The sequence below is a fragment of the Silurus aristotelis genome (genome assembly GCF_946808225.1).
Source record: "Silurus aristotelis genome assembly, chromosome: 18".
NCBI classification, from domain to species: domain Eukaryota; kingdom Metazoa; phylum Chordata; class Actinopteri; order Siluriformes; family Siluridae; genus Silurus; species Silurus aristotelis.
In genome coordinates, this window is record NC_139591.1 from 20,916,486 (window position 1) to 20,935,783 (window position 19,298).

Here is a 19,298-nt window from a genome sequence, read left to right on the forward strand (position 1 = left end):
TTTTCCTTCTTCTTCGTTTTCAGTTTATTTTGTGCATTTCCGCCTCCAAACGTGGAGCAGCTCGTACATGATCTATATGGACTTGTGGTACGTATTTTATTAGAGATATGTTTTAAAAACGACTTTAGATGCTTTAAACAAAGTAAAAAATAATAATCATCAAACGATATAAACCTAAATTACAGTGTACACACCATTTGAATCGACCTCATTTCAAATGTGATTTGTTTTCAGATGTCAGGCGAAGAGCGACTAGCCAATCACAGTGCAGATAATTAAAAGACAAACCAATCACAGAAGAGGGGAGGCGGGCTCTTTTTGGATACAGGTTGCATGGGGGAAATAACTTTTTTATTAAATACCACAGCAAGCTCTTTTTATTACCGATGTCAAATTTAATAGGTCTGTAGCTGTTTGGGAAAGATTTAAATACTGTAACACATTTTCTTACTGCTTTCGAGCGGTTATATTTATGATCAATTTGATTAGCATGCTAGCTGAGTAAACTAGTTTACTTGAACTTGTGTGAATGCAGATTAAGGAAGTTGGGAAACAGACTGAGACTTTATTAGATTTTTATTCCAGATAAATAATCAGATTTGCTCTAATCATACATTTATTTAAATCATTACTGAGTTATTAGACAATGCACTGTATTTAAGGTGCAATTATCTGAAGTTGCTTTGACCTTTGATATGGAAAAAAGAAAATTAATTACTGATCTCCTGATACCGATACGAAGTTGTCACTTCCCCTTCAAGAAAACATTTTATCAGTCTGTCCTGGAGTTTGCACTCACTTACTTGTTGCTTTTCTTCTTCTTTTCCGTCTCAGGTCTTAAAATCTCAGGAAGATCTAGACCCTCATCATGTTTGCAAGAACCCTATCGCTCAAGGCTTTTCTGTTCCTCTGGATTTGTCAGGTCGGAAGCTGGGGTCTGGCGTCTGCTCCTGAGCCCAGACACCCGCCGAAAAATATTGGTAAACACCTTTTTTACACTTTTCACTTGATTTAACTTGGGCAAACACAATCCAAGCCAAGTATAAATAGAAATATGATGCTTCTATAGTTTTGGAACGATGAGGCAAATTTAATGGAAGTATATGTCACTGGAAATCTTCACTCTCAAATACACTGCGTCTACACAGGGTTTCACTTTTTCCACATTTTGGTATGTTACAGCTTTTTTTCAAAATGGATTAAATTCATTATTTTCCTGTAAATTTTACAAACAATACCCCATAAAAACAACACAAAAGGAGTGGATTTGAAATCCGGATGCACCGTACGAGAAGCTCAAAGGATGTCATTTTGACACCATTGCAGAGGTCCAGAGACTTCCAGGACACTTTCTGGAAGTGGTATGAACACTTGGAGCGCTGTATTGCTGTGCATGGGGACAATTATAATGGTGATGGTGTGTAAACTTAGATCAATAAAGTACTTTATTGTACACAGAGCTCGCCTCAAAACTTTTTTTTACACCACCTTATATTAAAGCAAAGATTTCCAGTGACACAGACTTCCATTATATTTCCTCATAGCTCCAAAACTACAGAAGTACTACATTTCTATATATACTTGGGTAGAATTAAAACATTTTTTTAATTTCTTCACACTTCTAGATCATTTACATTTTTGCCATTTTGTGGACTTATCCAGAGCGACTTATAGTTATCTCAGTTATACAGCTGAGCAGTTGAGGGTTAAGGGACTTTTTCAAGGACCCAGCAGTGGCATCCTGGTGGTGCTGAGATTTGAACCCACTGAATTTGAACCCAGTCATGAATGTCAGTTTTTGCCAATTATACAGCTCTAGAATAATTACTTGGCTGTAAAACTTCTGTGCCTTTATATATTGAGAGTATTCACTGAACGTAGTATTGATTTCCTGCTTTCAGCTATCGTTGGAGCCGGAATCGGAGGAACATCAGCGGCGTATTTCCTCAGGCAGGAGTTTGGACCCGGAGTCAAGATCGACGTGTACGAGTCAGGCACCGTTGGAGGACGCCTCGCCACAGAGGCCATCGATGGGAGAGATTATGAAACCGGAGGCTCCATTATACACCCGCTTAACCTGCACATGAAGCACTTTGTGGATAAACTTGGTGAGTTCTGATGTATTTTGGATTACATCTCTATTCATTCACACTCACGCTGTTGTCTCTGAGTGGAAGCCTTGAAAAAAATCTTTATTTTAATCTAGAATTTAGTTGAAGGAATTCTGAAATTGCTTTTTTTTTTCAATAGACTGCAGCTGTCCAGATGTTTCATTTCAACATCTTAAAAACCTTATTTCAGTTATTTATTATGGAGCACTTAATCTCAGTCTCTCCATGTTTTTTTGTTTCTGTCAGGTCTGTCCATTCGTGCTGAAGTTCCATCGAAAATGGCCATCTTTAACGGCAAGGAGCTGACGTTCGAGGAGAGCGACTGGTTCATCGTAAACTTTCTGCGCATGATGTGGAACCACGGTTTCAACCCACTTCGCATGCACATGTGGGTGGAAGGCTTGCTGGACAAGTTCATGAGGTAAATCCTTCACATCTATGCTAAAATATAAAGGCGCAGTCTTTGAATGTATCTCTGATTTGAACGGTGGAAGGATGCTTCCGACATTCCTTTCTGTACAAAATGTTCTCGCTGAGGCCTTGCTCTAACGCAGATGTCTCGTCCTGACCCTGACAGGATTTATCAGTACCAGCAGTTCAGCTACTCTTTCTCGACTGTGGAGCGAATGCTGCACGCCATGAACGGCGAAGAATTCCTCGCTTTGCTCAACCAGACGCTGGAGGAGGCCATGTTGGCTCATGGCTTCTCCCAGACATTCATTAATGAAATCGTCACCCCGATATCACGTGTCAATTACGGCCAGAGCGTTCGCCTGCATGCCTTTGTTGGTACGTCTGTGAAAACCGGGACGCTTTTAGGTGCAGGTTTAAAAAGTAAAACAAGAAAGAGAACAATAGTGAAACTCAATCAATCAGTCAAACAGAAGTAAAAAAATAAAACAAAGAGTAATACTATCAAATTTAGCAAAAGCAGAGCTTTTTATAAATAGAGCTAATTATTAAACAGTTTTTCCACTGTATAAAAATGTCTGATCATTCTGAAGATCAGATTAATTTCCCACAGTTCCTCTGTGCAGGAGCGATAGCTTTGGCAGGCGCTGAATCAGGACTCTGGGCTGTGGATGGAGGTAATAGGAGAGTCTGCTCTGGGCTTCTGTATCACAGCAAAGCCGAACTCATTCCAGCACGTGTGACCAACATCGCTCTCAAAACAAGGCCCTCTAAAAGCGGTACGGTTCTCTCTTCTGCTCTCGTGCGCTCTCTCTTTTTTTTTTTTTTTTTAAATTAGCTAGGAGTCAGTACATGGACCGAGGGCTGACAGGGATTATAAAGGTCTTATAAATTTAGCTGTTTAATATGGCGATATTTATTCATATAAGTGAGACATTCACATCATGGAACAAATCAGTATCAGATTTAGCTGCATGTGGTAGCAAAATGTTTTGAGAGATTTCGAGTTTTTTAACACCCCAGCAGATGGCAGCACAAAGCTGCATGCACAGTCACAAGGAGCACCAGCCTTTTATAAGTCAGTGTGTGAAAAAAACCGTCTGTGTACATGAGCTGTGCAAGTGGTGCTATTCTGACCGCGTGCTTTACCTTGTCTGCTGTTTTATCATGGAAAGCAACTTAGAACACCGTCACCAAGCTCTCCACATACGCGGGTTTCTCACCGGAAACAATTGTAGTTTCTTGTGTTAATGAAGGAACATCTGTATGTGTCTTGAATCTACAAATTAAACGTGTGTTTAGTTTTGTGTTGAAGGTGTGCAAACCTTCTAATTCACCCTGCCCTTCTCCTTTGCTTCTACACTTAGGCACCATCACAAACTTTTACGAGTTGAACTATGTAGGTGATTCTGGCCCCGCCCACTCCCTTTACGACATTGTGGTTTTAGCCACACCCCTCCACCTGGGTCTGTCTGACATCAGTTTCTCAGGCTTCTCTCCTGCCCTGTCCTCACACTTTCCTGGGCACTACCACCAGACAGTGAGTACTCTAGTCCACGGGCGTCTCAACGTCTCCTTCCTGGATGCCAAACGGAAAGCGAGCGACTTTTTCGTCTCTGAAATTTTCACGACGGACAGCGAAAAATTGGGCATCAGCAGCTTGAGCTGCCTGGATCCTGTCCACATCACGCCGGGTTACACGCGCCCTCCGGCTAGCCAGACGGCAGTGTGGAAGGTTTTTTCTCCTGAGCCCCTCACAGACGAGCAGCTAAAGACGCTGTTCATATCGCGAGAGCACGTATCAGAGAAGCGCTGGCTGGCTTATCCGTCCTACAAAGCACCAGAGCGTCAAGCTCCGCCCTTCATCCTCCATCACAGCCTCTATTACCTCAGTTCTATCGAGTGGGCGGCGTCAGCAATGGAGATGAGCGCCCTCTCTGCGCAAAACGTAGCACTGCTCGCCAATTATCGCTGGCATGGAAACACAGAGAAGGTGGATCAGGAGGGTCTGCACGCTCGCCTCCGGGGGGAGCTGTAGACACATGACGGACGCTTCTAAGACAATCATGAAATCTACAATTCACTGGATGTTTGATTGAATCGTTTGCGGTGTGTTTTTACTGATATAAAAGACATTTTACCGCTTTCTATTCTAATTTTGTGGCAAGCTTGTGCTTTCTTTCACAATAAAAAAAAGTCTTATAGAGACTAAAGCTGTTAAGTTTTTGCAGAAACTTAATTTCCTTATCATCTAATCGTTAATTAAAAACCTAAAACTAAAAACAACTGGCCATCAGATTCGTGTACGTGATTTCTGAAATGACTGCTTTTAAACGGACAAACAAACTCCGATATTCAGGTTCTTCACACCATTCTTGTAGGAAGGTGTTGCCTTTTATAAATAGTGTAGAAATGTAGTAAACGATACTAATTTACAAGCTTTCAGGATTAGATAATAATGCGCAGGAAATATCTCAGGCCAGTTTAATTCCTTTTTATAATACAGATTTTACAAAACATGTAGATATTTTTTTAAACATGACGCTTGGAGTCCTATGAGGAGGTGTTGGAGCTGGAGATCAAGCGAAAGTGCTAACATGATTAATAAAAACAAAATATTAAATAATTTGTGTTTGATTTCATCTCATCACTTCATATTGTTACTGCCTGGGCTTGTGGCCACATGACAATTTAGCAAAAAAAAAAAAAAAGTACATTCAACAAAATGTAACTACTACTTCTTCTTTCGGCTTTTCCCATTACTGGTCGCCACAGCAGATCATCCGTCTCCATACCCCTCTGTCCTCTACATCTGCCTCTTTCACAACAACTACCTGCATGTCTTCCCTCACCACATCCATAAACCTCCTCCTTGGTCTTCCTCATTTCCTCCTTCCTGGTGTCTCCATCCTCAGCATTCTCCTACTGATATACCCCATGTCCCTCCTCTGAACATGTCCAAACCATCTCAATCTCACTCCCTCACCTTGTCTCCAAAACGTCCTACATGCGCTGTCCCTCTAATAAACTAATTTCTAATCCTGACCATCGTCATCACTCCCAACAAAAACCTCAACATCTTCAGCTCTGCTACCTCCAGCTCCACCTCCTGTCTTTTACTCACTGCCACTGTCTCTAAACCATACAACATTTTGCACATGTGGAGATTTATTCAGCCACAAGGGTGTTAATAAGGTGAGGAGGCCTGGGGTGTAGCCAGCATGAAACATTCATCCAGAAGGTGTTCAATAGGGTTTATAGCAGACCAATCAAGATCTTCCACACACCTCCAAACCATGTAAAATCTTTATGGAGCTCACTGGTACTCATATTAGAACTGGTTTGGGTCTCCTAGTTTAAGTCAAAGAAAAATGTCATTCTAGTGCATCCAAAGACATCCTGAGACAATTGTGTCCCTCCAGCAGTCTGGGGAAGCACCACAGAAGATCCACATATGGCTGGAAAAGTCAGGTGTCCCAATAATTTTATCCTTGTAGTTTGTTTTTATTCTTAAATGCAGTGCGGTTTGTCCACCTGAACAGAACTACAGCATCTAAAATGTATTAAACTCTTTCTATAACACAAAAAATCACATTCACACACTGGTCAGGTTCCGAAAAGCTATTTATAAATTTTATTTCAGATTTTTTATTTTTATTTTTTTACAGTTCTGTGTATTTGGTTTAAGATTCAACAATCAAGTGATTTGTATTAATTTGTTCCATTTGCAAGATGTTAAATAATGAAGCTTACTGTTTGCTTGTAATAAACTTTTAACAGAATATAATTTTGTGTAAGCTGGTGTGTAATCTTTATAAAAAAACACTATTCTGTAGTTAAAGTTTAAGGAACTGTAATGTAAATCTATATATTTTGCAGGATCTGCATATATTTATGGTGGTTTTATGGTGTGTTTTGTATAGTTTCTCAGGGCACTTTCCATATAAAAACACTTCTGTATAAATACATAAAACAATCAGCACATATTAATTATTAAACATTTATTCAAAAGTTAATTATAATATTTTTTAAATGTGTAAATGCAGTGAATTTCTAAGTACAACCGCTTCCTCATTACCGAAGCACTGTATTAATCACAACAATGGAGTTTGTTGATTAAATTCGGGATAAAATGTAATGATGGAACTCTGGAGTAATAATAAATTAATAATACATTTTCTCATATTATTCATGCACAATGTCTGTCAAAAGTTTGTAAACACCTTGTCTTTTATCGGTTTTAAGAGACACATGCATGTTACCTTTGAAATAAGTCTCCAACATTCCCTGTTTCAAAACAACACAAAAACATTTTCATCTCCATGATTGGCTGTAGGGGTAAGGCAGTCTGATAACATCTGCTCTCCTGTTCGCCATCTTATAAAAGTTCTTCTAGAGCCACAAATGCTAAATTTGGACTCCTCTGTCCACAGAACTTTCTTCTAGTCACTGTGTATTTTTTGTGTTTTTGCCTTTTACTGAATTTGATGTATAGAAACAAAAGAAGTAAGCATGTGTCTCAAAAACAATAAAAGACTGTTTACAAAATTTTTTACAGGCAATATATATAAATATATACAGTGAGGAAAATAAGTATTTGAACACCCTGCTATTTTGCAAGTTCTCCCACTTAGAAATCATGGAGGGGTCTGAAATTGTCATCGTAGGTGCATGTCCACTGTGAGAGACATAATCTAAAAAAAATAAAATCCAGAAATCACAATGTATGATTTTTAAACTATTTATTTGTATGATACAGCTGCAAATAAGTATTTGAACACCTGAGAAAGTCAATGTTAATATTTGGTACAGTAGCCTTTGTTTGCAATTACAGAGGTCAAATGTTTCCTGTAGTTTTTCACCAGGTTTGCACACACTGCAGGAGGGATTTTGGCCCACTCCTCCACACAGATCTTCTCTAGATCAGTCAGGTTTCTGGCCTGTCGCTGAGAAACACAGAGTTTGATCTCCCTCCAAAGATTCTCTATTGGGTTTAGGTATGGAGACTGGCTAGGCCATGCCAGAATCTTGATATGCTTCTTACAGAGCCACTCCTTGGTTATCCTGGCTGTGTGCTTCGGGTCATTGTCATGTTGGAAGACCCAGCCTCGACCCATCTTCAATGCTCTAACTGAGGGAAGGAGGTTGTTCCCCAAAATCTCGCAATACATGGCCCCGGTCATCCTCTCCTTAATACAGTGCAGTCGCCCTGTCCCATGTGCAGAAAAACACCCCCAAAGCATGATGCTACCACCCCCATGCTTCACAGTAGGGATGGTGTTCTTGGGATGGTACTCATCATTATTCTTCCTCCAAACACGTTTAGTGGAATTATGGCCCAAAAGTTCTATTTTAATTCTCATCTGACCACATGACTTTCTCCTATGACTCCTCTGGATCATCCAAATGGTCATTGGCAAACTTAAGACGTGCCTGGACATGTGCTGGTTTAAGCAGGGGAACCTTCCGTGCCATGCATTATTTCAAACCATGACGTCTTAGTGTATTACCAACAGTAACCTTGGAAACAGTGGTCCCAGCTCTTTTCAGGTCATTGACCAGCTCCTCCCGTGTAGTTCTGGGCTGATTTCTCACCTTTCTTAGGATCATTGAAACCCCACGAGGTGAGATCTTGCATGGAGCCCCAGTCCGAGGGAGAACATGACAGTCATGTTTAGCTTCTTCCATTTTCTAATGATTGCTCCAACAGTGGACCTTTTTTCACCAAGCTGCTTGGCAATTTCCCCGTAGCCCTTTCCAGCCTTGTGGAGGTGTACAATTTTGTCTCTAGTGTCTTTGGACAGCTCTTTGGTCTTGGCCATGTTAGTAGTTGGATTCTTACTGATTGTATGGGGTGGACAGGTGTCTTTATGCAGCTAACGACCTCAAACAGATGCATCTAATTTAGGATAATAAATGTAGTGGAGGTGGACATTTTAAAGGCAGACTAACAGGTCTTTGAGGGTCAGAATTCTAGCTGATAGACAGGTGTTCAAATACTTATTTGCAGCTGTATCATACAAATAAATAGTTTAAAAATCATACATTGTGATTTCTGGATTTTTATTTTTTTTATTATGTCTCTCACAGTGGACATGCACCTACGATCACAATTTCAGACCCCTCCATGATTTCTAAGTGGGAGAAATTGCAAAATAGCAAGGTGTTCAAATACTTATTTTCCTCACTGTATATATATATATATATATATATATAGTATATATATATATATATATATATATATATATATATATATATATATATATATATATATACACACTATATAGACAAAAGTGTTAGTACACCTGCCTTTTCCAGCCATATGTGGTTCTTCTTCAAACTGTTATATACATATATATATATATATATATATATATATATATATATATATATATATATATATATATATATATATATATATATATATATATATATGTTTATTTATTTAAAATCATGCATTAAACCAATTATTTATGAAGCCATTATTTTTTCAGAACTCTAAATATGATATTCTATGCATTATAGTTTATAATAATTCTATAGGGAAACTGTTTTGGGAAGTTGAACAAAAACAAATTAAAACGATTTTTTTTATATAATCTATTACACAAGCAGATTGTAGTCTTATTAATTCTTGCGAACTTGTCAGCTTACTAATCTTCTAATGTGTTTATATGCCACACAACTTGCATAATTAAAATCCAAGCTCTTATGTTTTATTGTGCGTCAGAAAAATCTCATGAGCATGTGTATATATATAAAAAATAAAAACTCGTCATAAATTTTTCCACTTCAACCCATATGACATCAGCACTGTGTTTACTGTTTATCCCCATCCTCAAGCCCAATTCAATATTAATCATTTCGGAGTGTTCAGTCGTTCAGGAAATAAAGGGAGGGATGTTCTCTTTTGGCAGTGCGCCCTTCAAAACATCCCCTCTCTCTCCAAGTACACACACCAGTCTCCGACCTGCACCACAGCGAGACATCTGACCAGCACAATGCAGCTCTTCAGCACTGAGATAATGCCACTCTGTGCTTGTGGCAGGTAGAGCAGGATGTGCCGTCTGTTCACTCTGAACATGTGATGCTCAGCCACGCTATAATAACCCCAACTGGGCCGTAAGGACATCTGACAACATCATAGATCTCTTCCATCATCATTATCATCCATCAGCTATTCTTCATCCTGATATAACCTCTCCAAGATGAGAGCTGCTCTTCCAGTCCTGTTCTTAGTGGCACTCGCCGGGTGTCAGAGCGGTAAGAGACTTTACCGACCCACTGACTCACACTCAATTGGGTTCTTTGATTATGGAATTTAACATAATTATTGATAGAATAAACCAATTCAAGTTTCAGGTGTTATTGTCATGTCCATGAAGAGAGCTGTAAGCATCTATGCAGTCAAATTCTTGTACAAAACTCGCAACTAGGACAAAGTTTTTTATTTTTTTTTTAAAGAAGAATGTGTTTCTGGGAAAATGGAGGAAATAGGTTGAATATGTTTTAGAATAAAATGTGTTTTTATTTCTATAAGTAAACAGAAGATGATTGATGTATAGATAAATTTATGTACATAATATATTATATATATATATATATATATATATATATATATATATATATATATATATATATATATATATATATATATATAGGGCTGTCATTAGATTAAAATATTTTAATGTCACGAGTTAACTCAATTGTCATGGACAAATATGGATGCTTTTTGCAAATGTATGTTTATTATTAGTAAAAACTTAATGTAGAGCACGAAGACTAAATATTCTTGTAAATGTTTTAAAGTAATTATGGTATTTCAAATTATGTAAATCATCAGGATACCAAACAAAATGTTTGCTATGTTTCCACACGGACGGTTTAAATTGCTGGACATGTGCATCATGGTGGTTTTTGGTGCTTAATTTGAGACTCGGTGCATCAATAAAACAAATGTTTATTAATTTTTTTTTAAATGTCGGTGGAGTTAATTTTATTTTTTTATATCTGAGAAAAAATAAGGACGTCCTTTGTGTTAACATGTTGTTAACATGTACTCTGTTTAATAATCTGTATACATAACGCAAGTCATTTTAGGTTATTTTGGATGGAAATGAATTACTTCTTTTACACTTCTACACTTTACTGTAGTAAAAGAACTTCAGGGCTGTGTTTCGTTCTTGCTCACATTCTGACCAATGATAAATTAAATTAAGTCCAATAATACAAAAATCCACAAAGCAAAAAGCAATGACACACATTTCAAAGGAAAAACAAAAATAGTTCTCATAAACTCATAATATCCAACGGATTAAACGCAAAGCAAAAAAGAAACCATAAACCAAGACACAAGGCAAACCTAACAAAAAAGACAATAAGACACAAGTGACAGCATTTAACAAGGACCAGGGAAATGGTGACCTCTGATGGACAAAGGCAGTAAGGCAAGGCAAAACTCCTGACAATTTACTTAGACAATGTTTTTTGGGGAGTTCTAGATTCACTGTTAGTTGGAAATGTCAGACATTGATAATGTTCTGGCTGCACTTGATCAATGGAAAATTGAAAAAGTTCCTCTAATAGTAATACTTCCATTGTACTATTATAATGTATTGATAGTTTTTAAGATTCTGATGTTCTAATAGACTTTATTAAATGCAAGATTTATGTAAAACAAACGTTGATCTGTAAATCATTTTGTCACGCATATTAACTGTGTTATTTGCAGCATTTTCTGCTTCGCTGGTAGTTGCTGATAAAGATGATGCATCTGATGAGAGAGGTAATACTGTTTCTACATAAAAACAACTTCATTCTTTTAATTTTTATAAGGCTGAGCGCATTTAATTTTTCTTTCTGTTTCTTTATGGTTGAATTTTTTGACACAGTAGAGATTAGTGACCTGCAGAACTCAGGTATGTCATGATCGTAAATGTCATTTCCTTTATTACACATTACACTTTAACAGTGTAGAACGACAACCTGTTTTATAAAGATGCATGTGTGAGACAACACTAAAGAACTAAAGGAATATGTAAAAGAAAATGAACACATGAAAAGTCTGTGTTATATCTTTTATAAGGGTGTATAAACTTTTGCAATCATCTATATGTGCACAGGGTTTGTGTAACTTTAGTCTGGCAACAAATAGTTTTTTAATGACTCTGAAAACTGATTTTCACCCTTTTTTTCCAGACGAGACTGAGGCTGAAGAAAGATCAGAAGGTAATTAGTTATAAAGTTATATTATTATATATTAGCAAAAAAACTCATATGGGTGTGTTTTTATTGAAAAATAATCCTCTGTGTGATGTGATGAAGCCACATCAATTTCCCAATTTTTTTAAATTAATTAAATAGCAAAAAATATTATATGGACAAAAGTACTGGGCCACCTGACTTTTCCATCAATATTTGGTTTATTCCCAAAGTTTCCAACAATAATTGGAAGCACATGTAGCATATAATTTCCCCTTTGGTTGAACTAGGAGACCTAGACCTGTCCCAGCATGACAATGCCCCTGTGCACAAAGCCGGCTCCCTGAAGATATGCTTTACATGGGCTGAAATTTACTCTAATCCTCCTCACATCACCTACATCAATACCTGACTTTAATAACACCCTTTCGGCTGAGTGATCTTCACAAATCCCACAAGCACTCCAAATTTGAGATGGTTTGGACATGTGCAGAGAAGGGACATGGGGTATATTGTAGAAGAATGCTCAGACTCCTTCCATAAATGTTTGCCCAATATCTCCTTACAAAGATCCTCACCATACTAATAATTGTAAGTTTTTACATACAGCACATTTTAACAACAAAAATATCAGCTGTTATTAAGATTAGATTATGTAAATTAGAGCTCCTGTTACAGAAATATCCACCAATCAGCAGTGACGTAACGAGTAATAAAACTGTTCTAAAGATTGTCACTTGTTTCTTTGGTTTGCAGAGGAAAGAACGGACCATGACAACTGCTTTGGGAGTAAGTCGCATCCTTTATCTTTAAAATAAATAAGCCACAGTATAGTTACTGTGCTATTCAGTTGTATAGACTATATATATATATATATATATATATATATATATATATATATATATATATATATATATATATATATATATATATATATATATATATATATAAATTATGCTATACATTAAAGCAATAATAGTATTTCTATTACAGAAGCTGTGAGAGATCAACTTGAGCAGAAGTTTAACCCCACCACCTCTTTAGTCAGTAAAGGTGAGATTACCTGGTTTATAAGTTCTCAAATAACTTACAGATATAAAATCTAAAGACTAAAATTTAATTCCTTGTTGCTGCATATTGATTTTATCAAAGGTATTGCTTTTTGTTACCTAGTCAATCAGATATTTATGTAATAATTGTGCTGTGCCTGTTGTTTGCTGTGGTTTCCTATTAAAAACCTTTAGATGTGCTGTCTGTTTATCTCTGCACCCATGTTACTGTTTAGAGCTTTAAGAGCCATGATACTCTACACACAGAAACCAAACGTTGTCCTGATTTATTTTATAACAGACTAAAACACTGCTGTATAATATTTCATTTGTTTAAACCGATTAAAAATAATTTCATGAGTCTGTGAGGAAAATGGTTGAAGGAATTGAGACAAGAGGGAACTCAAACGCACAAAGTACAGATGGAAAGAAATAAAGTACAAATACTTTATTACTGTACTTAAGTAGATTTCACTCATGGAATTGTTTACACAAATATCTGTACTTTTTACTTCGTACATTTTCAAAACAGGCTCATTACCTCAGTTTTAATCGACTTGCTTACAAATTTTTTCTTCTCATTGTGTGCCGTTTTCAGCCCATCAACCTATTTCTTTGTCCTTGCGCAGCTTTTTCAACCTACCACTGGTGTATCATTTCCTGGCTCTCACACACCACAGATGTAGGCTAGCCTACTAAGATAACAGTGAGCAGGCAAAACAACAATAAGTATGGGGGTAATGTGGATGAGACAGAGGGAGTCTGTGATGTAAACGTGACTGAGAACAGAGACATTCCTGATCAACTGATCATCATCTTTTCTCTGATTGTGTTCTATATAGTGGATATTCAGCCTGGATACATTCATTAGACAACAAATTTTAAAATTATTTTATATTTATATATAATAATATGGTGTGAGGTTCAATTACCAGTGTGACACGAAAACAGGTAGTAGTAATGGCTTTTTTTTAAAGTAGTAGTATTGGCTTTTTACCTAAGTACATGTCAGAGCCCAGATTCCTTTACTTTAACTTGAGTGAAAAAGTGTAGTCAGAACTTTCAGAGTCTTTTAAAACATGAGTATCTGCACTTCTACTTGAGTGAAGGATGTGTGTACTTTTGCCACCTCTGGCACAAAGACAATAGGACACAGGTGGAAACAATAAGCTGTAACAAGGACCAGGGTAAAACAACTTGGAGGAAATGGGGACATCTAGTGGACAAAGGGAGTAAGGTTGGACAAAGCCCTTACAGACTTTAAAATCCTGACAAATCTCTTCCTGAAGGGTTATTTTAGAGGTTCTAGATTCACCCTTACTTGCATAATCTTATCTGCATAAGCTTGCTCTCAATGTTTTAAGATCAGATAGGTCAATTTCACCAGTCTGTGAGAAAAGGGTAAAACTTGATTAAATAAGCTCCAATTCTATAATAAACAGTGCTTCATTTGTCTCTGTACAGATATGACACGAGATGCTGTGACTCCGAGTCCAGAAGACAAGAAGCCTGAAGGTAAGACATCTTATCAGTAGTACTGTATCTAACAATATTATCATGATGGACACTTTGAGAAATTATATTTTCTCTTAAACAGTGTATTCAAACTAAATGCTTCAAAAAGGATGAAATCTTTTTTTTTATTATTGTTCTTCTAAATGATATAATATGATATTATAGTTTTATAAATGTGGCTGTAAATATAATTTTATTGCAGTGTTGGAATACTTAATAAAAAACAAACACTTAACTTTTGCTTCGAAGGGCAGTATTAGACTTAAAATAAATTTTCCCCAAATGTTATTTCACATTCACAAAGTCACTATAAACACTTATTGATAAAAAATGACCTTAATACTAAAAAAAAAGAAAATTTGCAGTTGCAAAGAATTTGGTTCTTCAAGATGTCCGTCTCCAAAACATTCAAATATTCAGAAAACACAGTAGTAGCATTTTATTCATGTCTTTTCAGTTTTACACCAGGATACTGACTGTATCCTAAACCCCGGGAATGAATGTGTGTGACTTAAATAAAAAACATGAGCCTAATATTTACAGAAGATATTTTTTGTGACAGATTTCCATACAGGGCCACACAATGCAACACTAACAACGCAAACACCAAACATGCTAATGCTGATCGTTCATGAACTGAGTGTGTGAATTATCTATAATATCACTCAGAACATGCCTGGGTTACTGGGAAAGGGTTTTAAATGTTTTAGATGTGTGTGTGTGGAGAGTGTAACCACAGCATCTGATTGATAGATGAAGGAACCGAAGCGAGAGCAGAAGTGCTAGCACAGACTTTAAGTAAGTACATTGTTTTGTTCCGTTGTGACAAAGTGTGTAAGTGATGTAAGGTTTGTGTTAATTACAAATAATAATAATAATAATAATTTATTTCATTTCCACAGATATGGCGGAAGAAGACCCGAGTGCCGAGGCAGAAGGTGAGGATGTTATATGTAGTAACCACATATAGCCACCAGAGGGAGCAAGTGTGTAACTATAACTACACATAAACCTGAATCAGAGGCATTAGAAATCATATTAATCTACAAGAAGTAAAAAGAATAAAAAGTCTTTAAAAAGGGGGAAATCAGTCTATCTTTAACCAAAATCATTAGCCTATTAGTCTATTAAACTAACAATATTATTAAAACAAAAATAATAATACATTTTCTTTCTTCTTCTTCTTCCTATAAATATTATTATTATTATTATTATTATTATTATTATTATTATTATTACTAGACCCTGATTATTGTCTACAACCTTTTTTGCTTTTATTAATGTAATTGCTGTTAAATCCCCACTCGTTGGTCAAAAAACAAAAATAATATACAGTATAACAAAGAAAGTGGAAATGAAGTGTAAAGTAATTGTCAAAATGTTGAGATTACCTGACACCTGACTATAAAATTTTATTGTGTGCCTCCAACTTTGTGGTAACAGTTTGGAGAAGAACCATATATATATACTGTCCACTGTGAGAGACATAATCTAAAAAGAAAAATCCAGAAAACACAATGTATGATTTTTCAACTATTTATTTGTATGATACAGCTGCAAATAAGTATTTGAACACCTGAGAAAGTCAATGTTAATATTTGGTACAGGAGCCTTTGTTTGCAATTACAGAGGTCAAACGTTTCCTGTAGTTTTTCACCAGGTTTGCACACACTGCAGGAGGGATTTTGGCCCACTCCTCCACACAGATCTTCTCTAGATCAGTCAGGTTTCTGGCCTGTCGCTGAGAAACACGGACTTTGAGCTCCCTCCAAAGATTCTCTATTGGGTTTAGGTATGGAGACTGGCTAGGCCACGCCAGAACCTTGATATGCTTCTTACAGAGCCACTCCTTGGTTATCCTGGCTGTGTGCTACGGGTCATTGTCATGTTGGAAGACCCAGCCTCGACCCATCTTCAATGCTCTAACTGAGGGAAGGAGGTTGTTCCCAAAAATCTCGCAACATATGGCCCCGGTCATCCTCTCCTTAATACAGTGCAGTCGTCCTGTCCCATGTGCAGAAAAACACCCCCAAAGCATGATGCTACCACCCCCATGCTTCACAGTAGGGATGGTCTTCTTGGGATGGTACTAATCATTCTTCTTCCTCCAAACACGTTTAGTGGAATTATGACCTAAAAGTTCTATTTTGGTCTCATCTGACCACATGACTTTCTCCCATGACTCCTCTGGATCATCCAAATGGTCAATGGCAAACTTAAGACGTGCCTGGACATGTGCTGATTTAAGCAGGGGAACCTTCCGTGCCATGCATGATTTCAAACCATGACGTCTTAGTGTATTACCAACAGTAACCTTGGAAACGGTGGTCCCAGCTCTTTTGAGGTCATTGACCAGCTCCTCCCGTGTAGTTCTGGGCTGATTTCTCACCTTCCTTAGGATCATTGAAACCCCACGAGGTGAGATCTTGCATGGAGCCCCAGTCCGAGGGAGAACATGACAGTCATGTTTAGCTTCTTCCATTTTCTAATGATTGCTCCAACAGTGGACCTTTTTTCACCAAGCTGCTTGGCAATTTCCCCGTAGCCCTTTCCAGCCTTGTGGAGGTGTACAATTTTGTCTCTAGTGTCTTTGGACAGCTCTTTGGTCTTGGCCATGTTAATAGTTGGATTCTTACTGATTGTTTGCGGTGGACAGGTGTCTTTATGCAGCTAACGACCTCAAACAGGTGCATCTAATTTAGGATAATAAATGTAGTGGAGGTGGACATTTTAAAGGCAGACTAACAGGTCTTCGAGGGTCAGAATTCTAGCTGATAGACAGGTGTTCAAATACTTATTTGCATCTGTATCATACAAATAAATAGTTTAAAAATCATATATTGTAATTTCGGTTGTTATATATATAATGACTCAGATCAGACCAGCTCAAACTTTTTTTAATCTATATATATTACCTAAATATTATATGGCTGTTATTAACAAGAAATCATGGCTCTTGTTTTCTTGCAGTTTAAATACTCGTGCTTTTATACATTCGCTGAGTGAAAAGTTCATCATGAACTGAGAAGGTGTCACAGATCAGCTATGGTTTTAACAGTTTGGTCTGCTGAGGCTGGATTTTGCTGTGTACACACGCACACACACACGCACACACACACACACACGCACACACACGCACACACACACACACGGTGGATTAGTAAAATCATTTCTCTGTTTCTGTTTTTAGAACGATTTGACATCGAGGTGCTCAGACATGCAGGTACGTGTTATAATAACAATAACAGCTAATATATAAGATGAAGATGAACCACGTATGAAATTTCACAAACATCCCAGAGGTTCTTGACTACATTAGTCATTGTTCTGTTAATTTTCAGTCATTTTTAGTTTCATTGAAAGTCTAATTGTGTCTTTTTGTTTTTAGAAAGAAATAAAGGTGCTTTATACTTGTCACATGTACTTTTACACAGTGAAAGGTTAATTTTACTAAGTGATGTTAAGAAGCTACGGTCAGAGTGCAGGGTCAGACATGATACAGCACCCCTGGAGCACTGAGGGTTAAGGGCCTTGCTCGGGGGCCCAAGAGTTGCAGCTTGGCAATATCAGGGATTGAACCCCTCGCCTTCTGATCAGTAACCTGGAGCCTTAACCTCTGAACTTCCCAAATTGTATGGACAATGAAAAGAATACTGTAGGAGTTGAGAGTGTGCTGTTAGAGCAGTAATATTATTTGGTATGAAATCCCAACATGAACCACCCTGCTACACTGTTACCCCTCCTGAAGGTGATTGACAGACAAACCTGAAGTGTTTTTGATGAGATTTTTATCCATTTGTAGATACGTTTAATATTAAGGAATGTCCATCAAAAAACCCGGCTCCTGTACCTGATTTATAGCAGCTTTAAAATCTTGAAAATGAAAGAAACTAAATGTAGGCATCTGGATAAGGGCGTCTGCTAAATGCCATAAATGTAAATGTTGTTCCACAGCAAAAAAAAATTCAGTGTTGGGCCCAAAAGCAACTAATGACCTTCAGATTAGAGGTCCAACAGCTTAACAACTGACCTTCTACTTCCAAAACACATAACACCTACAGCATTTAGCAGATGCCCTTTTCTACTACTTAGCTACTACTTTCAGTTGGGATCCTCACATTCACTGTTCATTCCTAACACACACACACACACACACACACACACACACACATACACACACACACACATACACACACACACACACACACACACTCTCTCTCTCTCTCTCTCTCTCTCTTACTCTTGTGGCTAAACAGTGTGTTGAAGCTTGAAGTGTTACACATGGTCTAAGATTTTATTTTAAGCTTCTAGATGTTGCTTTTATTGGTGTGTGGTTTGGGTTAAGACTGTCTGAGACTGTTGGGTTTTATTGAGCCGCAGCTTCAAACTCAAGTGCTGCTGCTGCTGCTGCTGCTGCTGCAACTGCTGTGAATTTGGGCCAGATATCGAGGCCAGAGCACCGCACTGCTCTCTGTGATTTATATCTCCTGCATCGTCCTGGGTTATTTTAGGAACTGAAGACGCATTGTTACTGAGTTACTAAGAAGAGAGAGAGAGAGAGAGAGAGAGAGAGAGAGAGCCTGTATCTAATCAATCAAATCATCCCTGACTGCTAAATGTAGTGAAATAAAGATTCACACTTAATATCAAAATCTGTATTAATGACATTTATTCCACAACAGGTGAAAGAAACGTGGCTGAGGAATGAGAGACGCATGATTTAAATCCTTATGTACCTGCTGAGGAAACACATGAGGAGATTACACTTATAAATAAATAAAATAATACTCATAAATACAGCCTCAGTGTTCAGTTTGTGGTGTTCTAATATTGTTTAGTAATTTTTATTTATTTATATATATATATATATATATATATATATATATATATATATATATATATATATATATATATATATATATATAAATAAACCTATAGGGACTCATTTATCCTGCCAAATTATTGGTAATCTACTTAATTACGTACAGCTGCTTTGGGAAAATGTCTATTG

The 19,298-nt window shown here is 37.2% G+C and overlaps 2 protein-coding genes across 5 annotated transcripts; both read left to right on the plus strand.

Annotated features, from left to right (window-relative positions):
- The first annotated feature begins 6 nt into the window (after nt 1-6).
- pcyox1 (prenylcysteine oxidase 1) lies at nt 7-5,148 on the plus strand. Of its 3 annotated transcripts, XM_083568788.1 has the most exons (8): nt 7-87; nt 235-328; nt 835-980; nt 1,902-2,108; nt 2,358-2,532; nt 2,689-2,900; nt 3,149-3,301; nt 3,890-5,148. In XM_083568788.1, the coding sequence occupies exons 3-8, from the start codon at nt 869-871 to the stop codon at nt 4,558-4,560; spliced, it is 1,530 nt and encodes a 509-aa protein (XP_083424914.1). In that variant the 5' UTR covers nt 7-87; nt 235-328; nt 835-868; the 3' UTR covers nt 4,561-5,148. The 3 variants fall into 3 exon arrangements, with proteins under 3 accessions (XP_083424914.1, XP_083424915.1, XP_083424913.1); XM_083568789.1 differs by lacking the exon at nt 235-328; XM_083568787.1 differs by lacking the exon at nt 7-87 and having other exon boundaries at nt 248-402.
- Nucleotides 5,149-9,617: 4,469 nt separating this feature from the next.
- LOC310741229 (uncharacterized protein) lies at nt 9,618-19,082 on the plus strand. 2 transcript variants are annotated; one of them, XM_083568870.1, is made up of 11 exons: nt 9,618-9,785; nt 11,254-11,307; nt 11,417-11,440; nt 11,721-11,750; nt 12,480-12,512; nt 12,717-12,776; nt 14,237-14,287; nt 15,041-15,085; nt 15,190-15,225; nt 17,478-17,510; nt 18,970-19,082. In XM_083568870.1, exons 1-11 carry the CDS (start codon nt 9,731-9,733, stop codon nt 18,993-18,995), a joined length of 447 nt encoding a protein of 148 aa, XP_083424996.1. In that variant the 5' UTR covers nt 9,618-9,730; the 3' UTR covers nt 18,996-19,082. The 2 variants fall into 2 exon arrangements, with proteins under 2 accessions (XP_083424996.1, XP_083424995.1); XM_083568869.1 differs by having other exon boundaries at nt 9,629-9,785; nt 11,414-11,440.
- Nucleotides 19,083-19,298: the final 216 nt, after the last annotated feature.